At 40.3% G+C, this 15772-nt stretch overlaps 1 protein-coding gene across 4 annotated transcripts in view; it reads right to left on the bottom strand.

The window, feature by feature from the left end:
• Positions 1-15772, bottom strand: part of AIG1 (androgen induced 1) — a 269595-nt gene that overhangs the window by 226756 nt on the left and 27067 nt on the right. Inside the window, exon 2 of one of the 4 annotated variants that reach the window (XM_059889837.1) lies at positions 1-15684. This exon is cut by the window's left edge and continues 18043 nt beyond it. Within the exon in view, the coding sequence (XP_059745820.1) occupies positions 15628-15684 (57 nt within the window). The 3' untranslated portion in view covers positions 1-15627. 4 annotated transcript variants of the gene reach the window in all.

Raw genomic sequence — 15772 nt, 5'->3', positions numbered from 1 at the left:
TTCCCCCTCAAATGCTGCTCAGTACCTCTCACTCTTCATGTTATCTTGAATCTTCTCTTTGGGCAACCAAACTCCTTAAATTTACCTGGCCTGACCACATCCTCAGTATTCTGCTCTGGTCCTGTTGATCTGTGACATGGGCTCTTACTTTAAATGAAATTTTGTAAAAAATAAAGATACAAAATGGAATATTACTCAGCCATAAAAAGGAATGGAACTGGGTCATTGGTAGTGATGTGAATGAACCTAGAGTCAAGTAAGAGTGAAGTAAAACAGAAAGAGAAAAACAAGTATCATATATTAATGTGTGTGTATATATATATATATAAAATCTAGAAAAATGGTACTGATGAACCTATTTGCAGGGCAAGAATAAGAGAGAAGAGATGCAGATGTAGAGAAGAAACTTGTGGACATAAGTGGGGACAGGAGAGGGTGGAATGAACTGAGAGAGTTGCACTAACAATACACTGCTGCTGCTGCTGCTGCTGCTGCTAAGTCGCTTCAGTCGTGTCGAACTCCATGCGACCCCATAGGCGGCAGCCTACCAGGCTCCTCTGTCCCTGGGATTCTCCAAGCAAGAATACTGGAGTGGGTTGCCATTTCCTTCTCCAATGCATGAAAGTAAAAAGCGAAAGTGAAGTCGCTCAGTCATGTCTGACTCTTCGCAACCCCATGGACTGCAACCTACCAGGTTCCTCCGTCCATGGGAGTTTCCAGGCAAGAGTACTGGAGTGGGGTGCCATTGCCTTCTCCACTACCGTGTGTAAAATAGATAGCTAACAGAAACCTGTATATTGTCCCCTGCTTATTTAACTTATATTCAAAGTACATTATGAGAAATGCTGGACTGGATGAAGCACAAGCTGGAATCAAGATTGCCGGGAGAAATATCAATAACCTCACATATGCAGATGACACCACCCTTATAGCAGAAAGCGAAGAAGAACTAAAGAAAGAACCTCTTGATGAAAGTGAAAGAGGAGAGTAAAAAAGCTGACTTAAAACTCAACATTCATAAAACTAAGATCATGGCATCCGGTCCCATCACTTCATGACAAATAGATGGTGAAACAGTGGAAACAGTGACAGACTTTATTTTTTAAGGGGCTCCAAAATCACTGCAGGTGGTGACTGCAGCCATGAAATGAAAAGATGCTTGTTCCTGGGAAGAAAAGTTATGACCAACCTAGACAGCATATTAAAAAGCAGAGACTTTGCTTTGCCAACAAAAGTCCATCTAGTCAAAGCTATGGCTTTTCCAGTAGTCATGTATGGATGTGAGAGTTGAACCATAAAGAAAGCTGAGTGCCAGAGAATTGATGTTTTTGAGCTGTGGTGTTGGAGAAGACTCCTGAGAGTCCCTTGGACTGCAAGGAGATCCAACTAGTCCATCCTAAAGGAAACCAGTCCTGAATATTCATTTGAAGGACTGATGCTGAAGCTGAAACTCCAATTCTTTGGCCACTTGATGCGAAGAACTGACACATTTGAAAAGACCCTGATGCTGGGAAAGATTGAAGGTGGGAAAAGAAGGGACTATAGAGGATGAGATGGATGGACGACATCAACCATGCCATCATGACATGGGTTTGAGTAAACTCTGGAGCTCGTGATGGACAGGGAGGCCTGGCATGCTGCAGTCCATGGGGTCACAAAGAGTTGGACATGACTGAGCGACTGAACCGAACTGAACTGAACAGAAACCTGCTGTATAACACAGGGAGCTCGGCTTGGTGCTCTGTGATGACAAAGAGGGATGGAAGGGTGGGGGTGTCAAGGGAGGGGATACATGTATACTTATAGCTGATTCATGCTGCTGTACAGCAGAAACTAGCACAACATTGCAAAGCAATTATCCCTCAACTTAAAAAAGTTTTAAAAATATAGAAATGTGGCCATGAGTTGAGAGGTACTGTAAGAATCCTATCTTAGCTGAGCTAAACTGCTAATATGCCATTTTTCTGCCCAGGATAAACATCCCTAGTTCCGGAGTTTACTTTCAGCTTACAAGCTGGAGCTGTGGGACACACTCGGGATCTTCTATGGCTTCTCTGGTTTTCTCTCTGATGCAGCACAGAAAAACAAAAACAGAAGGGCTCAAACCTCGGACAGGCTAAGAGGTCTATGGTGAACCAAATGTCACACACTCCAAGGTCTTTAAAAGTACAGAGCACCCAGCTGAGACAAAGGACCACTATGCTGCTGCACAGATGGCATCTTCAGGATAGGGACAGAGGCCTCCATGGAGAAGAGTCCCTCACTAAGATGAGGTCAGAGCAAAGCTCCACCCTGAACATTAAGAGACACCAGAGTCCTACATTTATTACTATGAAGGGAGTAGAGGAATACAAGGCCAAGGGCTGTAAGTGCCAGAAATTTTCAGTGTTAGTACTTTTTATCTTGGAATCTTGTTTGTTTCCATGGAATGATTAGTTGTAAAACCCTTAACAATTCTAAAGAGGCATTAGAACGGCAGCAAAGAAGATTCTCAGAAATCACCATAGACCAACCCTCAACTCCATATTTGTTTATCTCATGGCTTCTCTGGAACACCTGTGGGGTTGATTAAAGTAACAGTTGATTCATTTCACTGTACAGCAGAAATTAACACTGTAAAGCAAATATACCCCAATTTAAAAAAAAGCATTCCAAAATACATTAGGTACAGATGAACACTGTTGGATTCCACTTATAAAAGTATTTACAAGAGTCAAACTCAGAGTCAGAATGTACACTGGTGAATGCCAGGGACTGTGGGGGTGGGTGGTAGGGGTGGGGAGGGGAGATGGGGAGTTAGTGTTTAATGGGAACAGTTTCAGTTTAGGAAGGTGAAAAAGCCAGGAGATGGATGATGGTGAGAGTTGCACGACAATGTGAGTATACTCAGTGCCACTGAACTATACAGCCAAATATGGTTAAAATAGTATCTTTTATATTATGTTATTTTTACCACAATAAAAAAAAAAAAAACGTCTCTTTGCATCGTACCCACAAGTGTCATCACAAGCAGCAGCAGTAGCAACAATAACAATCAGAAATACCATCAATTCCTTCCTTGGAGGGCACAAAGCACTGGCAAAATCTTTTGATGGGGCAAGTACTTTTCATTCAGTTTTCAGTAAGAATCCTGGCTAGTGACCAAACCCCGTTCCATGGCCCTAGTAATTCTCCTTTAGTGAATAATTTCGGGTTTGAACTTATCAGAAAAAAAAAGGAGGTTCAGCAGCTTGTTTTTGAAGGCTTCTGTATTTATCATATCTCCCCTGTTTTCCAGTATTATAAATGAGACCTCAATGTGCTAAGACAGTGTACTTCTAAACACAGTCATAGACTTCACCAGGCAAAGGAAGGATCATATATACTTTCTACCAAGCACTGGGGTTCCGGATGTAGGTGGACTTAACTTGACTAATCAGGGTCACCTTAGAAGCCAACCATGATGGTAAGGAGTAGACCTTTCAACCATTCACAAGATCCTGTACATCTCTTATTCACAATTCTTCTACAGTGTTTTATAAGTGTTTGGGTCTGATGCTCCCATTACACAGCAACATTTTTGAAGGTAAAGGCTGGGTGTTACTTATCATTGTATTACCACAACTTATCAGACCAATGCATAGTAGGTGTTCAGGAAGTGTTTGCAGGTAAGTCAGTCCACTAATAAAAATGGCCAGTTTTCATTGCCTTTGTGTTGATTTTAAATGTACACTCCAGCAACACCCTCCAAAAGTATAGATTCACTGCTAATGGCCCAAGTCCTATTTGAATACTAGATACTTGTGCCTAAAGTGTACACAAATCTTCAGGACCTTGGTCAGGACTTTCCGACATTATAAAAGATAAAGTGGTGATCAGATGTATGGAGTTTGGGGTTTGTTTCTTTATTTAGTTTGGATTTGGCTTTGATGAAAATATCAATAATGACTTCAGCATGTCTACACCTGTCTGCTTCTAAGAAACTTTTGGATTCTACTAAGTCAGTTATCTGTTAACTAGAACAGGAGGTAAAGATGTATGACGTGGTGAAAGATATTAAATATCTTAATATCAAGCGATAATATTATTTTACCTAGAACGCTTTTACATGCAGGGATCTGAATGTTAAAGTGAATGCAACTAATGTAATTTCCCATTGGGTATGTTCTGTGTATGAGCTTTAAAAAATATCCAAAGAGACCTGAAATAATGACATTTTCATTTAACATGTCCTGGTTGCTTTAAGTCATTCTTCTGACTGTAAATGTTTCAGTTCAGTTTACTCGCTGACTTATGTCTGACTCTTCGCACCCCATGGGCTGTAGCATGCCAGGCATCCCTATCCATCACCAACTCCTGGAGTTTGCTCAAACTCATGTCCATTGAGTCCATGATGCCATCCACCCATCTCATCTCTGTCATTCCCTTCTCTTCCTGCCTACAATCTTTCCCAGCATCAGGGTCTTTTCCAGTAAGTCGGTTCTTCACATCAGGTGGCCAAAGGATTAGTCCTTCCAATGAATATCCTGGGTTGATTTCCTTTAGGACTGACTGGTTTGATCTCCCTTCTGTACAATGGTTTACTCAGACACTAATTAGGAAGTCACAGTAGATGGTGTCTATGGTGATCTTGACTGACAATCCACTCTGGATTTGTTCTTCCTAATTTTGGGGGCCCCTCCCTTCACATGACCTCCAAAGACACCAGCCCCTGCAGACCTCTCCTATTCCATGCTCCATTCATGCCCTTGAACAAGGTCTTCCTCTCCCCAACCCTTCCAACTTGCTCCTCTTTCTTCTAACCAACAATTCCCTAGAAATTAGACTAAAAGGCTGGAATGCAAACAATGTATCACCTAATTAGAGTAATTCACACAATGTTGTCCATAATTGATCTGTACCACCCTATGGGCTATTTGTGCTTTAACTGATAAAATGTGCTCCCTGGGATTTTTGAGCACTGGGTTCAGTGGTCTCCCAGCTGCCTCCATTTGTACCATCTCACTATCATACTTTTTCATCTTATTCCACTAAAATAAAACTTGCAGAATGAAAGCCATCAACACAGCATCTCATGTTTAACTATGTCTGCTACTTAAAGCAGTCTGACATCAGTACAAGTTCAGTTCAGTTCAGTTCAGTTCAGTTGCTCAGTCCTGTCCGACTCTTTGTGACCCCATGAACCACAGCATGCCAGGCCTCCTTGTCCATCACCAACTCCCAGAGTTCACCCAAATCCATGTCCATTGAGTCGGTAATGCCATCCAACCATCTCATCCTCTGTCTTCCCCTTCTCCTCCTGCTCTCAATCTTACCCAGCATCAGGGTGTTTTCAAATCAGTCAGCTCTGCGCATCAGGTGGCCAAAGTATTGGAGTTTCAGCTTCAACATCAGTCCTACCAATGAACACCCAGGACTGATCCCCTTTAGGATGGACTGGTTGGATCTCCTTGCAGTCCAAGGGACTCTCAAGAGTCTTCTCCAACACTACAGTTCAAAAGCATCAATTCTTCTGCGCTCAGCTTTCTTTATAGTCCAACTCTCACATCAATACATGACCACTGGAAAAACCATAGCCTTGACTAGACGGATCTTTGTTGACAAAGTAATGTCTCTGCTTTTCAATATGCTGTCTAGGTTAGTCATAACTTTCCTTCCAAGGAGTAAGCGTCTTTTAATTTCATGGCTGCAATCACCATCTGCAGTGATTCTGGAGCCCAAAATAATAAAGTCTGACACTGTTTCCACTGTTTCCCCATCTATTTCCCATGAAATGATGGGACCAGATGCCATGATCTTCGTTTTCTGAATGTTGAGCTTTATGCCAACTTTTTCACTCTCCTCTTTCACTTTCACTAAGAGGCTCTTTAGTTCTTCTTCACTTTCTGCCATAAAGGTGGTATCATCTGCATATGAGGTTATTGATATTTCTCCCAGCAATCTTGATTCCAGCTTGTGCTTCCTCCAGCCCAGGGTTTCTCATGATGTACTCTGCATATAAGTTAAATAAGCAGGATGACAATATACAGCCTTGATGTACTCCTTTTCCTATTTGGAACCAGTCTGTTGTTCCATGTCCAGTTCTAACTGTTGCTTCCTGACCTGCATACAGGTTTCTCAAGAGGCAGGACAGGTGGTTTGGTATTCCCATCTCTTTCAGAATTTCCCACAGTTTATTGTGATCCACACAGTCAAAGGCTTTGGCATAGTCAATAAAGCAGAAATAGATGTTTTTCTGAAACTCTCTTGCTTTTTTGATGATCCATCAGATGTTGGCAATTTGATCTCTGGTTCCTCTGCCCTTTCTAAATCCAGCTTGAACATCTGGAAGATCACGATTCACACATTGCTGAAGCCTGGCTTGGAGAATTTCGGGCATTACTTTACTAGCGTGTGAGATGAGTGCAATTGTGCAGTAGTTTGAGCATTCTTTGGCGTTGCCTTTCTTTTGGATTGGAATGAAAACTGACCTTTTCCAGTCCTGGGGCCACTGCTGAGTTTTCCAATATACTGAGTTTCAGTACAAGTAAAAAGAGTTATAAGGAAAACAAAAGCTTCTCAGATACACATATAAAAATGATACAAAATAAAATTCAAGCTTTAAAACCAGCAAGCTTAAATTAATTATTTAAGGCATTAAATTTCACTGTGACCATCTTATTCTACTCCCCATTTGTTGTTGTTGTTTAGTCTCTAAGTTGTGTCTGACACTTTTGCAACCCTGTAGACTGCAGCCCACCAGGCTCCTCTGCCCATGGGATTTCCCAAGCAAGAATTCTAGAGTGGTTGCCACTTCCTTCTCCAGGGGATCTTCCTGACCCAGGGATCAAACTCACAACTCCTGCCTCTTTTGCATTAGCAGCTGTGTTCTTTACCACTGAGCCATCTGAGGAGCCCTATTCCCCACTAGCATCTTATAAAATCTTAGTATACAGGCATGTATATATCACTTGCCTTTTAAAACAAAGGTTTAAAAGATTAGAATATTAAGGGACCCATTTTAAAATTAGGAAGCTTTAACCAACACATTTTTATAATACTGGCTCCTGCTATTTCCTAAAGTAAATGAAAGCTTTTTTATTTTGAAAATCAAAGTTACATCCAACTTCAAGTTTCTTCTTTTTTTGCTTTCTTTATAAAAATAATTGATGATAGCATTTTCTACTCTAATCACATTGAGACAAACACTGAATTCAAAAGAGTATTTTTAATGAAAACAAAACTCCTACGATCTCTGAGACCAAGGTAAACACCCTGGCTCAATGAGTAGTACATGTTGTTCCCTAAGCAAAAAGGGAAGACATCTTTACGGAAATCTTATGGTTCAGAGGCTCCACTTGGCAGTTGATGTTGGAAGAACAGAAAGGCCTCGCATGAGCAGTGGTAAAAGCCAAGCTAGTGTAGTCAATGAGTGGGTGACATCAGGCCTTATGGGTTATATTCAGGCGTGCTCAAAGTTTCAACAGCACTGATCAAAACTATAGGAAAGATAAATCCATTTTAAAATCAGTCTGACACCACTGGCAAACAAACAAAACTGTACTTGAATGGAATTCAACTTTGGCTGAATTTTCTTAAAAAGCTGGCCACGGGGCTACCCTTGACATGCATGTTTCAGTTTGGCACTGGGCCTCCCAAACAACAAAGCAGGTGAAATTCCTCAAATATACACATCTAATAAATCATTCTGTCAGTTAGACAGTAACATTTACATATCACCCTTCCAGTTCCTAACTGGCTAATCAGTTGCAAGACCAAATTACACAGCACTGAGGCAATAAGAAACACAGGCGTGTAAACATCACAATGGCTCATTGTCCTGTTGAGTTTACCCGACTTAAACATGCCATTTCTATTTAGATGAAGAACGCCTCCATAACGACACCATTTTTGTAAAGGTCCTAATCAAGCAAAACTAACCAACACAATATATTGTTTAGAAGTACATACCATCTTTTAAAAAGAGGGAATTATAAACACAAAATTATAGCAGCTATCCCTTGGCAAGAGGCAGAAATATGGGATGGGAAAGGAACATGACGTAGAAAGCAACAATAGCAAAATCAATTTTAAAACTGTACGTAATAACTTTTGCACAGACCTGTTATACCATTTTATGTTTGCCTTTTTTTTTTCCATGATTGACTTTTGAAAAGTCTCTATCTTTCCTGGAATATGGAGCCCTCTGTGTAAGACAGCAGAGGCTGAGATGGTTACACAGCATCACCGACTCAATGGACATGAATTCGAGCAAACTCCAGGAGATAGTGGAGGACAGGGAGACCTGGCATGCTGCAGTCCATGGGCTTGCAAAGAGTCAGACACAACTTAGCGACTGAACAACAACATGGAAGACAGCATTGCAAGCCCAGATTATGCAGAGTACTTGTATTTACTGTTCGGAGAAGGTGATGGCACCCCACTCCAGTACTCTTGCCTGGAAAATCCCACGGACAGAGGAGCCTGGAGGGCTGCAGTCCACTGGGGTCGCAAAGAGTTGGACACAACTGAGCGACTTCACTTTCACTTTTCACTTTCATGCATTGGAGAAGGACATGGCAACCCACTCCAGTGTTCTTGCCTGGAGAATCCCAGGGACGGGGGAGCCTAGTGGGCTGCTGTCTCTGGGGTTGCACAGAGTCGGACACGACTGAAGCGACTTAGCAGCAGTAGCAATAGCAGAAATTCCTTTGAAAGCTCCTTGATCTTTCCAATATTTCCAGCTGAAAAGCAAAATTTTCTGCAATAGTAGCAGCATATAAGGACTTCCCTGGTGGCTCAATAGTGGAAATAGCCTGCCAGTGCAGGAGACGCGAGTTCAACCCCTAGGTTGGGAAGATCCCCTAGGAAGGAAATGGCAACCCACTCTAGACTGCCTGGGAAATCCCGTGGACAGAGCCTGGTGGGCTACAGTCCACAGGGTCACAGAGAGTAGAACATGACTTAGGGACTAAACAACAACAACAAAAGAGCATATAAGAAGAGCTAATGATGTACTTTTAGTTCTTTGATATTTACCACTTCTTTTTAAATTTAGGACTTTAATTTTGTAATTTTTATTTTATATTGGAGTATGAAGTGAAGTGAAGTGAAAGTTGCTCAGTCATGTCTGACTCTTTGTGACCATGGACTACACAGTCCATGGAATTCTCCAGGCCAGAATACTAGAGTGGGTAGCCTTTCCCCTCTCCAGGGGATCTTTCCAACTCAGGAATTGAATCCAGGTTTCCCGCATTGCAGGCAGATTATTAACCAACTGAGCCACAAGGGAAGCCCACACTGGAGTATAGTTGATTAACAATGTTGTGTTAGTTTCAGACGTACAGCAAAGTGATTCAGTTATACATACACATGTATCTATTCTTTTTTAAATTCTTTTCCCATTTAGGTTATTACACAATATTGACCAGAGTTTCCTGTGCCATACAGTAGATCCCTGTTGGTTATCTAGTTTAAATATAAAGCTATGTACATGTCAATCTTAAACTCCTAATCTATCCCTCCCCTCACTCATGCCCCCCAGTAATCATAAATTCATTCTCTAAGTCTGAGTCTGTTTCTGTTTTGTAAATAAGCTCATTCTTACCATTTTTCTTAGATTCCACATAAAAGTGATATATGATATTTGTTTCTCTCTGACTTACTTCACTTAGTATGATAACCATATGATAATCACTAGGATCACCAATGTTGCTGCAAACAGCACTATTTCATTCTTTTAAATGACTGAGTAATATTCCATTACACATATGTATCACATCTTCCTTACCATTCATCTGTCAATGGATATTTAGGGTGCTTCCATGTCTTGACTATTATAAACAGTGCTGCAATGAAGGGGGTTCATGGATCCTTTCAAATCATGTTTTTCTCAAAATATATTATGCCCAGGAGTAGAATTACTAGATATTATGGCAGCTCTATTTTTAGTTTTTTAAGGAAACGCCATACTGTTCTTCACAGTGGCTACACCAATTTATATTCCCACCAACAGTTTAGGAGGGTTCCTTTTTTTCCACAGCCTCTGAAGCATTAATTATCTGTAGATTTTTCGGTGATGGCCATTCTGATCGGTGTGAGGTCATACCACATAGTTTTGATCTGCACTTCTCTAATAATTAGGGATGCTGAAGATCTTTTCATGTGCCTCTTGGCCATCTAATGTCTTCTGAAAGATGAACTCCCCAGGTCGGTCGGTGCCCAATATGCTACTGGAGATCAGTGGAGAAATAACTCCGGAAAGAATGAAGGGATGGAGTCAAAGCAAAAACACCACCCAGTGGTGGATGTGACTGGTGATGGAAGTAAAGTCTCATGCTGTAAAGAGCAATACTGCATAGGAACCTGGAATGTCAGGTCCATGAATCAAGGCAAATTGGAAGTGGTCAAACGAGATGGCAAGAGTGAACATCAACATTTTAGGAATCAGTGAACTAAAATGGATTAAATGGGTAAATTTAACTCAGATGACCATTATATGTACTATTATGGGCAAGAATTCCTCAGAAGAAATGGAGTAACCATCATAGTCAACAAGAGTCCAAAATGCAGTACTTGGATGCAATCTCAAAAACGACAGAATGATCTCTGTTTGTTTCCAAGGCAAATCATCCAGTATCACGGTAATCCAAGTCTATTCCCTGACCAGTAATGCTGAAGAAGCTGAGTTGAACGGTTCTATGAAGACCTACAAGAACTTCTAGAACTAACACCCAAAAAAGATGTCATTTTCATTATGGGGGACTGGAATGCAAAAGTAGGAAGTCAAGAGATACCTGGAGTAACAGGCAAATTTGGCCTTGGAGTACAAAATGAAGCAGGTCAAAGGCTAACAGAGTTTTGCCAAGAGAACACACAGGTCACAGCAAACACCCTCTTCCAACAACACAAGAGATGACTACACATGGACATCACCAGATGGTCAACATCGAAATCAGACTGATTATATTCTTTGCAGCCAAAGATGGAGAAGCTCTATAAAGTCAGCAAAAACAAGACTGGGAGCTGACTGTGGCTCAGATCATGAACTCCTTATTGCCAACTTCAGACTGAAATTGAAGAAAGTAAGGAAAACCACGAGACCATTCAGGTATGACCTAAATCAAATCCCTTATGATTATACAGTGGAAGTGAGAAATAGATTCAAGGGATTAGATCTGATAGACTGCCTGAAGAAGTTCGTGACATTTTACAGGAGGCAGTGATCAAGACCATCCCCAAGAAAAAGAAATGCAAAAAGGCAAAATGATTGTCTGAGGAGGCCTTACAAATAGCCAAGAAAAGAAGAGAAGCAAAAAGCAAAGGAAAAAAGGAAAAATATACCCATTTGAATGCAGAGTTCTAAAGAATAGCAAGGAATGATAAGAAAGCTTTCCTCAGTGATCAGTGCAAAGAAATAGAGGAAAACAACAGAATGGGAAAGACTAGAGATCTCTTCAAGAAAATAAGAGATACTAAGAGAACATTTCATGCAAAGATGGGCTCAATAAAGGACAGAAATGGGATGGACCTAACAGAAGCTGAAGATATTAAGAAGAGGTGGTAAGAATACAGAGAAAAACTATATAAAAAAGATCTTCATGACCCAGATAAACACGATGGTGTGATCACTCATCTAGAGCCAGACATACTGGAATGCAAAGTCCAGTGGGCCTTAGGAAGCATCATTACAAAAAAAGCTAGTGGAGGTGATAGAATTCCAGTTCAGCTATTTCAAATCCTAAAAGATGATGCTGTGGAAGTGCTGCACTCAATATGTCAGCAAATTTGGAAATTTCAGCAGTGGCCACAGGACGGGAAAAGGTCAGTTTTCATTCCAATCCCAAAGAAAGGCAATGCCAAAGAATGCTCAAATTACCGCACAATTGTACTTATGTCACACATTAGCAAAGTAATGCTCAAAATTCTCCAAGACAGACTTCAACAGTACAGGAACAGTGAACTTCCAGAATTCAAGTTGGATTTAGAAAAGGCAGAGGAACCAGAGATCAAATTGCCAACATCTGTTGGATTATCAAAAAAGCAAGAGAGTTCCAGAAAGACATATACTTCTGCTTTATTGACTATGCCAAAGCCTTTGACTGTATGGATCACAATAAACTGTGGAAAATTCTGAAAGAGATGGGAATACCAAACCAACTGACCTGCCTCTTGAGAAATCTGTATACAGGTCAAGAAGCAACAGGTAGAACTGGACATGGAACAACAGACTGGTTCCAAATTGGGAAAGGAGTATGCCAAGGCTGTATATTGTCACCCTGTTTATTTAACTTATATGCAGAGTATATCATGAGAAATGCTGGACTGGATGAAGCACAAGAGGGCTGGGAGAAATATCAATAACCTTAGACATTCAGATGACATCGCCCTTATGGCTGAAAGCGAAGAAGAACTAAAGAACCTCTTGATGAAAGTGAAAGAAGAGAGTGAAAAAGTTGGCTTAAAACTCAACTTTAAGAAAACGAAGATCATGGCATCTGGTCCCATCACTTCATGGCAAATAGATGGTGAAACAGTGGAAACAGTGACAGACTTTATTTTGGGGGCTTCAAAATCACTGCAGATGGTGACTGTAGCCATGAAATTAAAAGATGCTTGCTCCTGGGAAGAAAAGTTATGACCAAACTAGACAGCATATTAAAAAGCAGAGACATTACTTGTCCAACAAAGGTCCATTTAGTCAAAGCTATGGCTTTTCCAGTAGTCATGTATGGATGTGAGATTTGGACTATAAAGAAAGCTGAGCACCGAAGAATTGATGCTTTTGAACCGTGGTGTTGGTGATGATTCTTGAGAGTCCTTTGGACAGTGAGGAGATCCAACCTGTCCATCCTAAAGGAAATCAGTCCTGAACAGTCATTGGAAGGACTGATGCTGAAGCTGAAACTCCAATCATTTGGGTACCTGAGGCAAAGAGCTGACTCATTTGAAAAGACCCTGATGCTGGGAAACATTGAAGGTGGGAGGAGAAGGGGACGGCAGAGGATGAGGTGGTTGGGTCATATCACCGACTCGATGGGCTTGAGTCTGAGTAAACTCCAGGAGTTGGTGATAGACAGGGAGGCCTGGCGAGCTGCAGTCCATGGGGTCGCCAGGAGTCGGACATGACTAAGTGATTGAACTGAACTGAACTGATGTTTTCCTTGGAGAAACGTCTATTTAGATATTCTGCCCATTTTTTGATTTTTTTTTAATATTGATTGGCATGAGCTGTTTGTGTGTTTTGGAGACTAATCCCTTGTTGGTCCCTTTTATTTGCGAATACTTTTCCCCTTTCTGTGGCTAGTCTTCTCATCTTATTTTGCAAAGCAGACATTTTTAATTTTAATACAGTCCATCTTACCAATTATTTCTTTCATGGATCATGCCTTTAGTGTTGTATCTAAACTGTCATCACCATAGCCAAGGTCATCTAGGTTTTCTCTTATGTTGTCTTCTAAGTTTTATAGCCTGGTGTTTTACCTTTAGGCCTGTGATCCATTTTGAGCTAAGTTTTGTAGAGTGTAAGGTCTATGTCTGGATTCATTGTTTTACATGTAGGCATCCAGGAAAGACTATCTTTACTCCTTTGTATAGCCTTCGTTTCTTCACATCAAAGATCAGTAGTCTGGGTTTGTCTGGGTTTATTTCCAGGCTCTCTATTTTGTTCCACTGATTTACTCATGTATTCTTTCACCAATGCCACACTGTCTTAATTACTATAGCTTTACAACAAGTCTTGAAGTCAGGCAGAGTCAGTCCTCCAAATTTGGTCTTCTTCAGTCTTCTGTTAGTTTTCCGGGTCTTTGGTCAGATTCAGTGTTTTGATATCCATAAACTAACTTACTGGGAATTTTGATTAGAATTTCATTGATTCAAATTGGGAGGAACAACTTGAGTCTTCCTATCCATGAACATAGACTCTCTCTCCATTTATTCAGTTCTTCTTTGGTTTTGTTTATCATAATTCTCTAGTTTTTCTCATATAGATCCTGTACATATTGCTTTATATTTATACCTAAGTATTCCATTTTGGGGCATCCTAATGTAAATGGCATTTTTAAATTTCAAATTTCATCTGTTTATTGCTAGTATACAGGAAAGTGAATGTATCCTGCAATCTTGCTATAATCACTTATTAGTTTCAGGATTATTTTTGGTCTGTTTTTTCAGATTTTCTACATAATATTTACCTCTTTTTAGTCAAAAACAACCGTCGCCATCTTTGGTCAAATCAAAAAAATGATTTATGGTTATTTCTCTAAACAATAGGTAAAAATTGATTTTTTTCAGCTTTATTGAAGTACAATTGACAAAACTGTATATATTTAAGATTCATTACTTATATTTTATACATGTATACACTGTGAAATGATTACCACAAACAAGCTAATTAACATATCCATCACTTCACACAGTTATCATTTTATTTCCCTGCCTCCTTTTCTTCCTTCCTTTCTCTTTCTTTCAACATGCTCAAGATCTACCTTTTTTAGAAAATTTCAGGTGTACAATATAATACTGCTCCAGAACTTATTCATCTTGCATAACTGAAACTTTTCATCCTTTAATAATCTCCCTATTTTCCCCTTCGCCCAGTTTCTGGCAAGTACCACTCTAGTCTCTGCTCCTTTAAGTTTGACTATTTTGGATTTATCACTGATTCAATGGACATGAGTTTGAGCAAACTCCAGGAGTTGGTGATGGACAGGGAGGCCTGGAGTGCTATAGTCCATGGGGTTGCAAAGAGTCAGACACGACTGAGCGACTGAACTGAATTGAACTGAACCTTTTCATATAACTGGGTTATTTATATGTCTTCTTTTAAGAAATGTCTATTCAGGTCCTTTACCCATTATTTTTTAAAAATTTTATACAATTCTTAAAGGTTACTTTCTACTTACAGTTACCTTAATTTTTATAATATTTGCTACTTCCCTAAGAACTAGGTTAAAAACTGATTCTTTTTTAAAAAACCAAAAACCCTTTGCTAAATAATCTCCAAGACCTAAACCTGGTTCAAGATTTTTTGGCATAATGTGTGTGCTTTGGCCAGTATGAAGATTATTCCCTGATTTACGGCAATTTCTCCAACCAAGGTATATTAGTTAGCAATTTTCATCATATTATTAGTATAGTAGCTGCTTGGTTCAGTTCAGTTCAGTTCAGTTCAGTCACTCAGTCATGTCTGACTCTTTGCGACCCCATGAACTGCAGCATGCCAGGCCTCCCTGTCCATCACCAACTCCCGGAGTTCGCTCAAACTCACGTCCATTGAGTTGGTGATGTCATCCAACCATCTCATCCTCTGCCATCCCCTTCTCCTCCTGCCCTCAATATTTCCCAGCATCAGGGTCTTTTCAAATGAGTCAGCTCTTCACATCAGGTGACCAAAGTATTGGAGTTTCAGCTTCAACATCAGTCCTTCCAGTGAACACTCAGGAGTGATCTCCTTTAGGATGGACTAGTTGGATCTCCTTGCAGTCCAAGGGACTCTCAAGAGTCTTCTCCAACACCACAGTTCAAAAGCATCAATTCTTCTGCACTCAGTTTTCTTTATAGTCCAACTCTCACATCCATACATGACCACTGGAAAAACCATAGCCTTGACTAGATGGACCTTTGTTGATAAAGTAATGTCTCTGCTTTTTAATATGTTGTCGAGGTTGGTCATAATTTTCCTTCCAAGGAGTAAGCATCTTTTAATTTCATGGCTGCAATCACCATCTGCAATAGATTGAAAATTTCAAGAGCTAGATACTGATGCTCAATTGTTTACTTTTTTAAGCCCATTATAAATAAGATGCCCACTGGG

This window comes from Bos taurus, chromosome 9, assembly GCF_002263795.3.
Source record: "Bos taurus isolate L1 Dominette 01449 registration number 42190680 breed Hereford chromosome 9, ARS-UCD2.0, whole genome shotgun sequence".
Classification (NCBI taxonomy): Eukaryota; Metazoa; Chordata; class Mammalia; order Artiodactyla; family Bovidae; genus Bos; species Bos taurus.
Note: the sequence above shows the minus strand (reverse complement) of the source record. Positions and strands in the feature narration are given on the sequence as shown.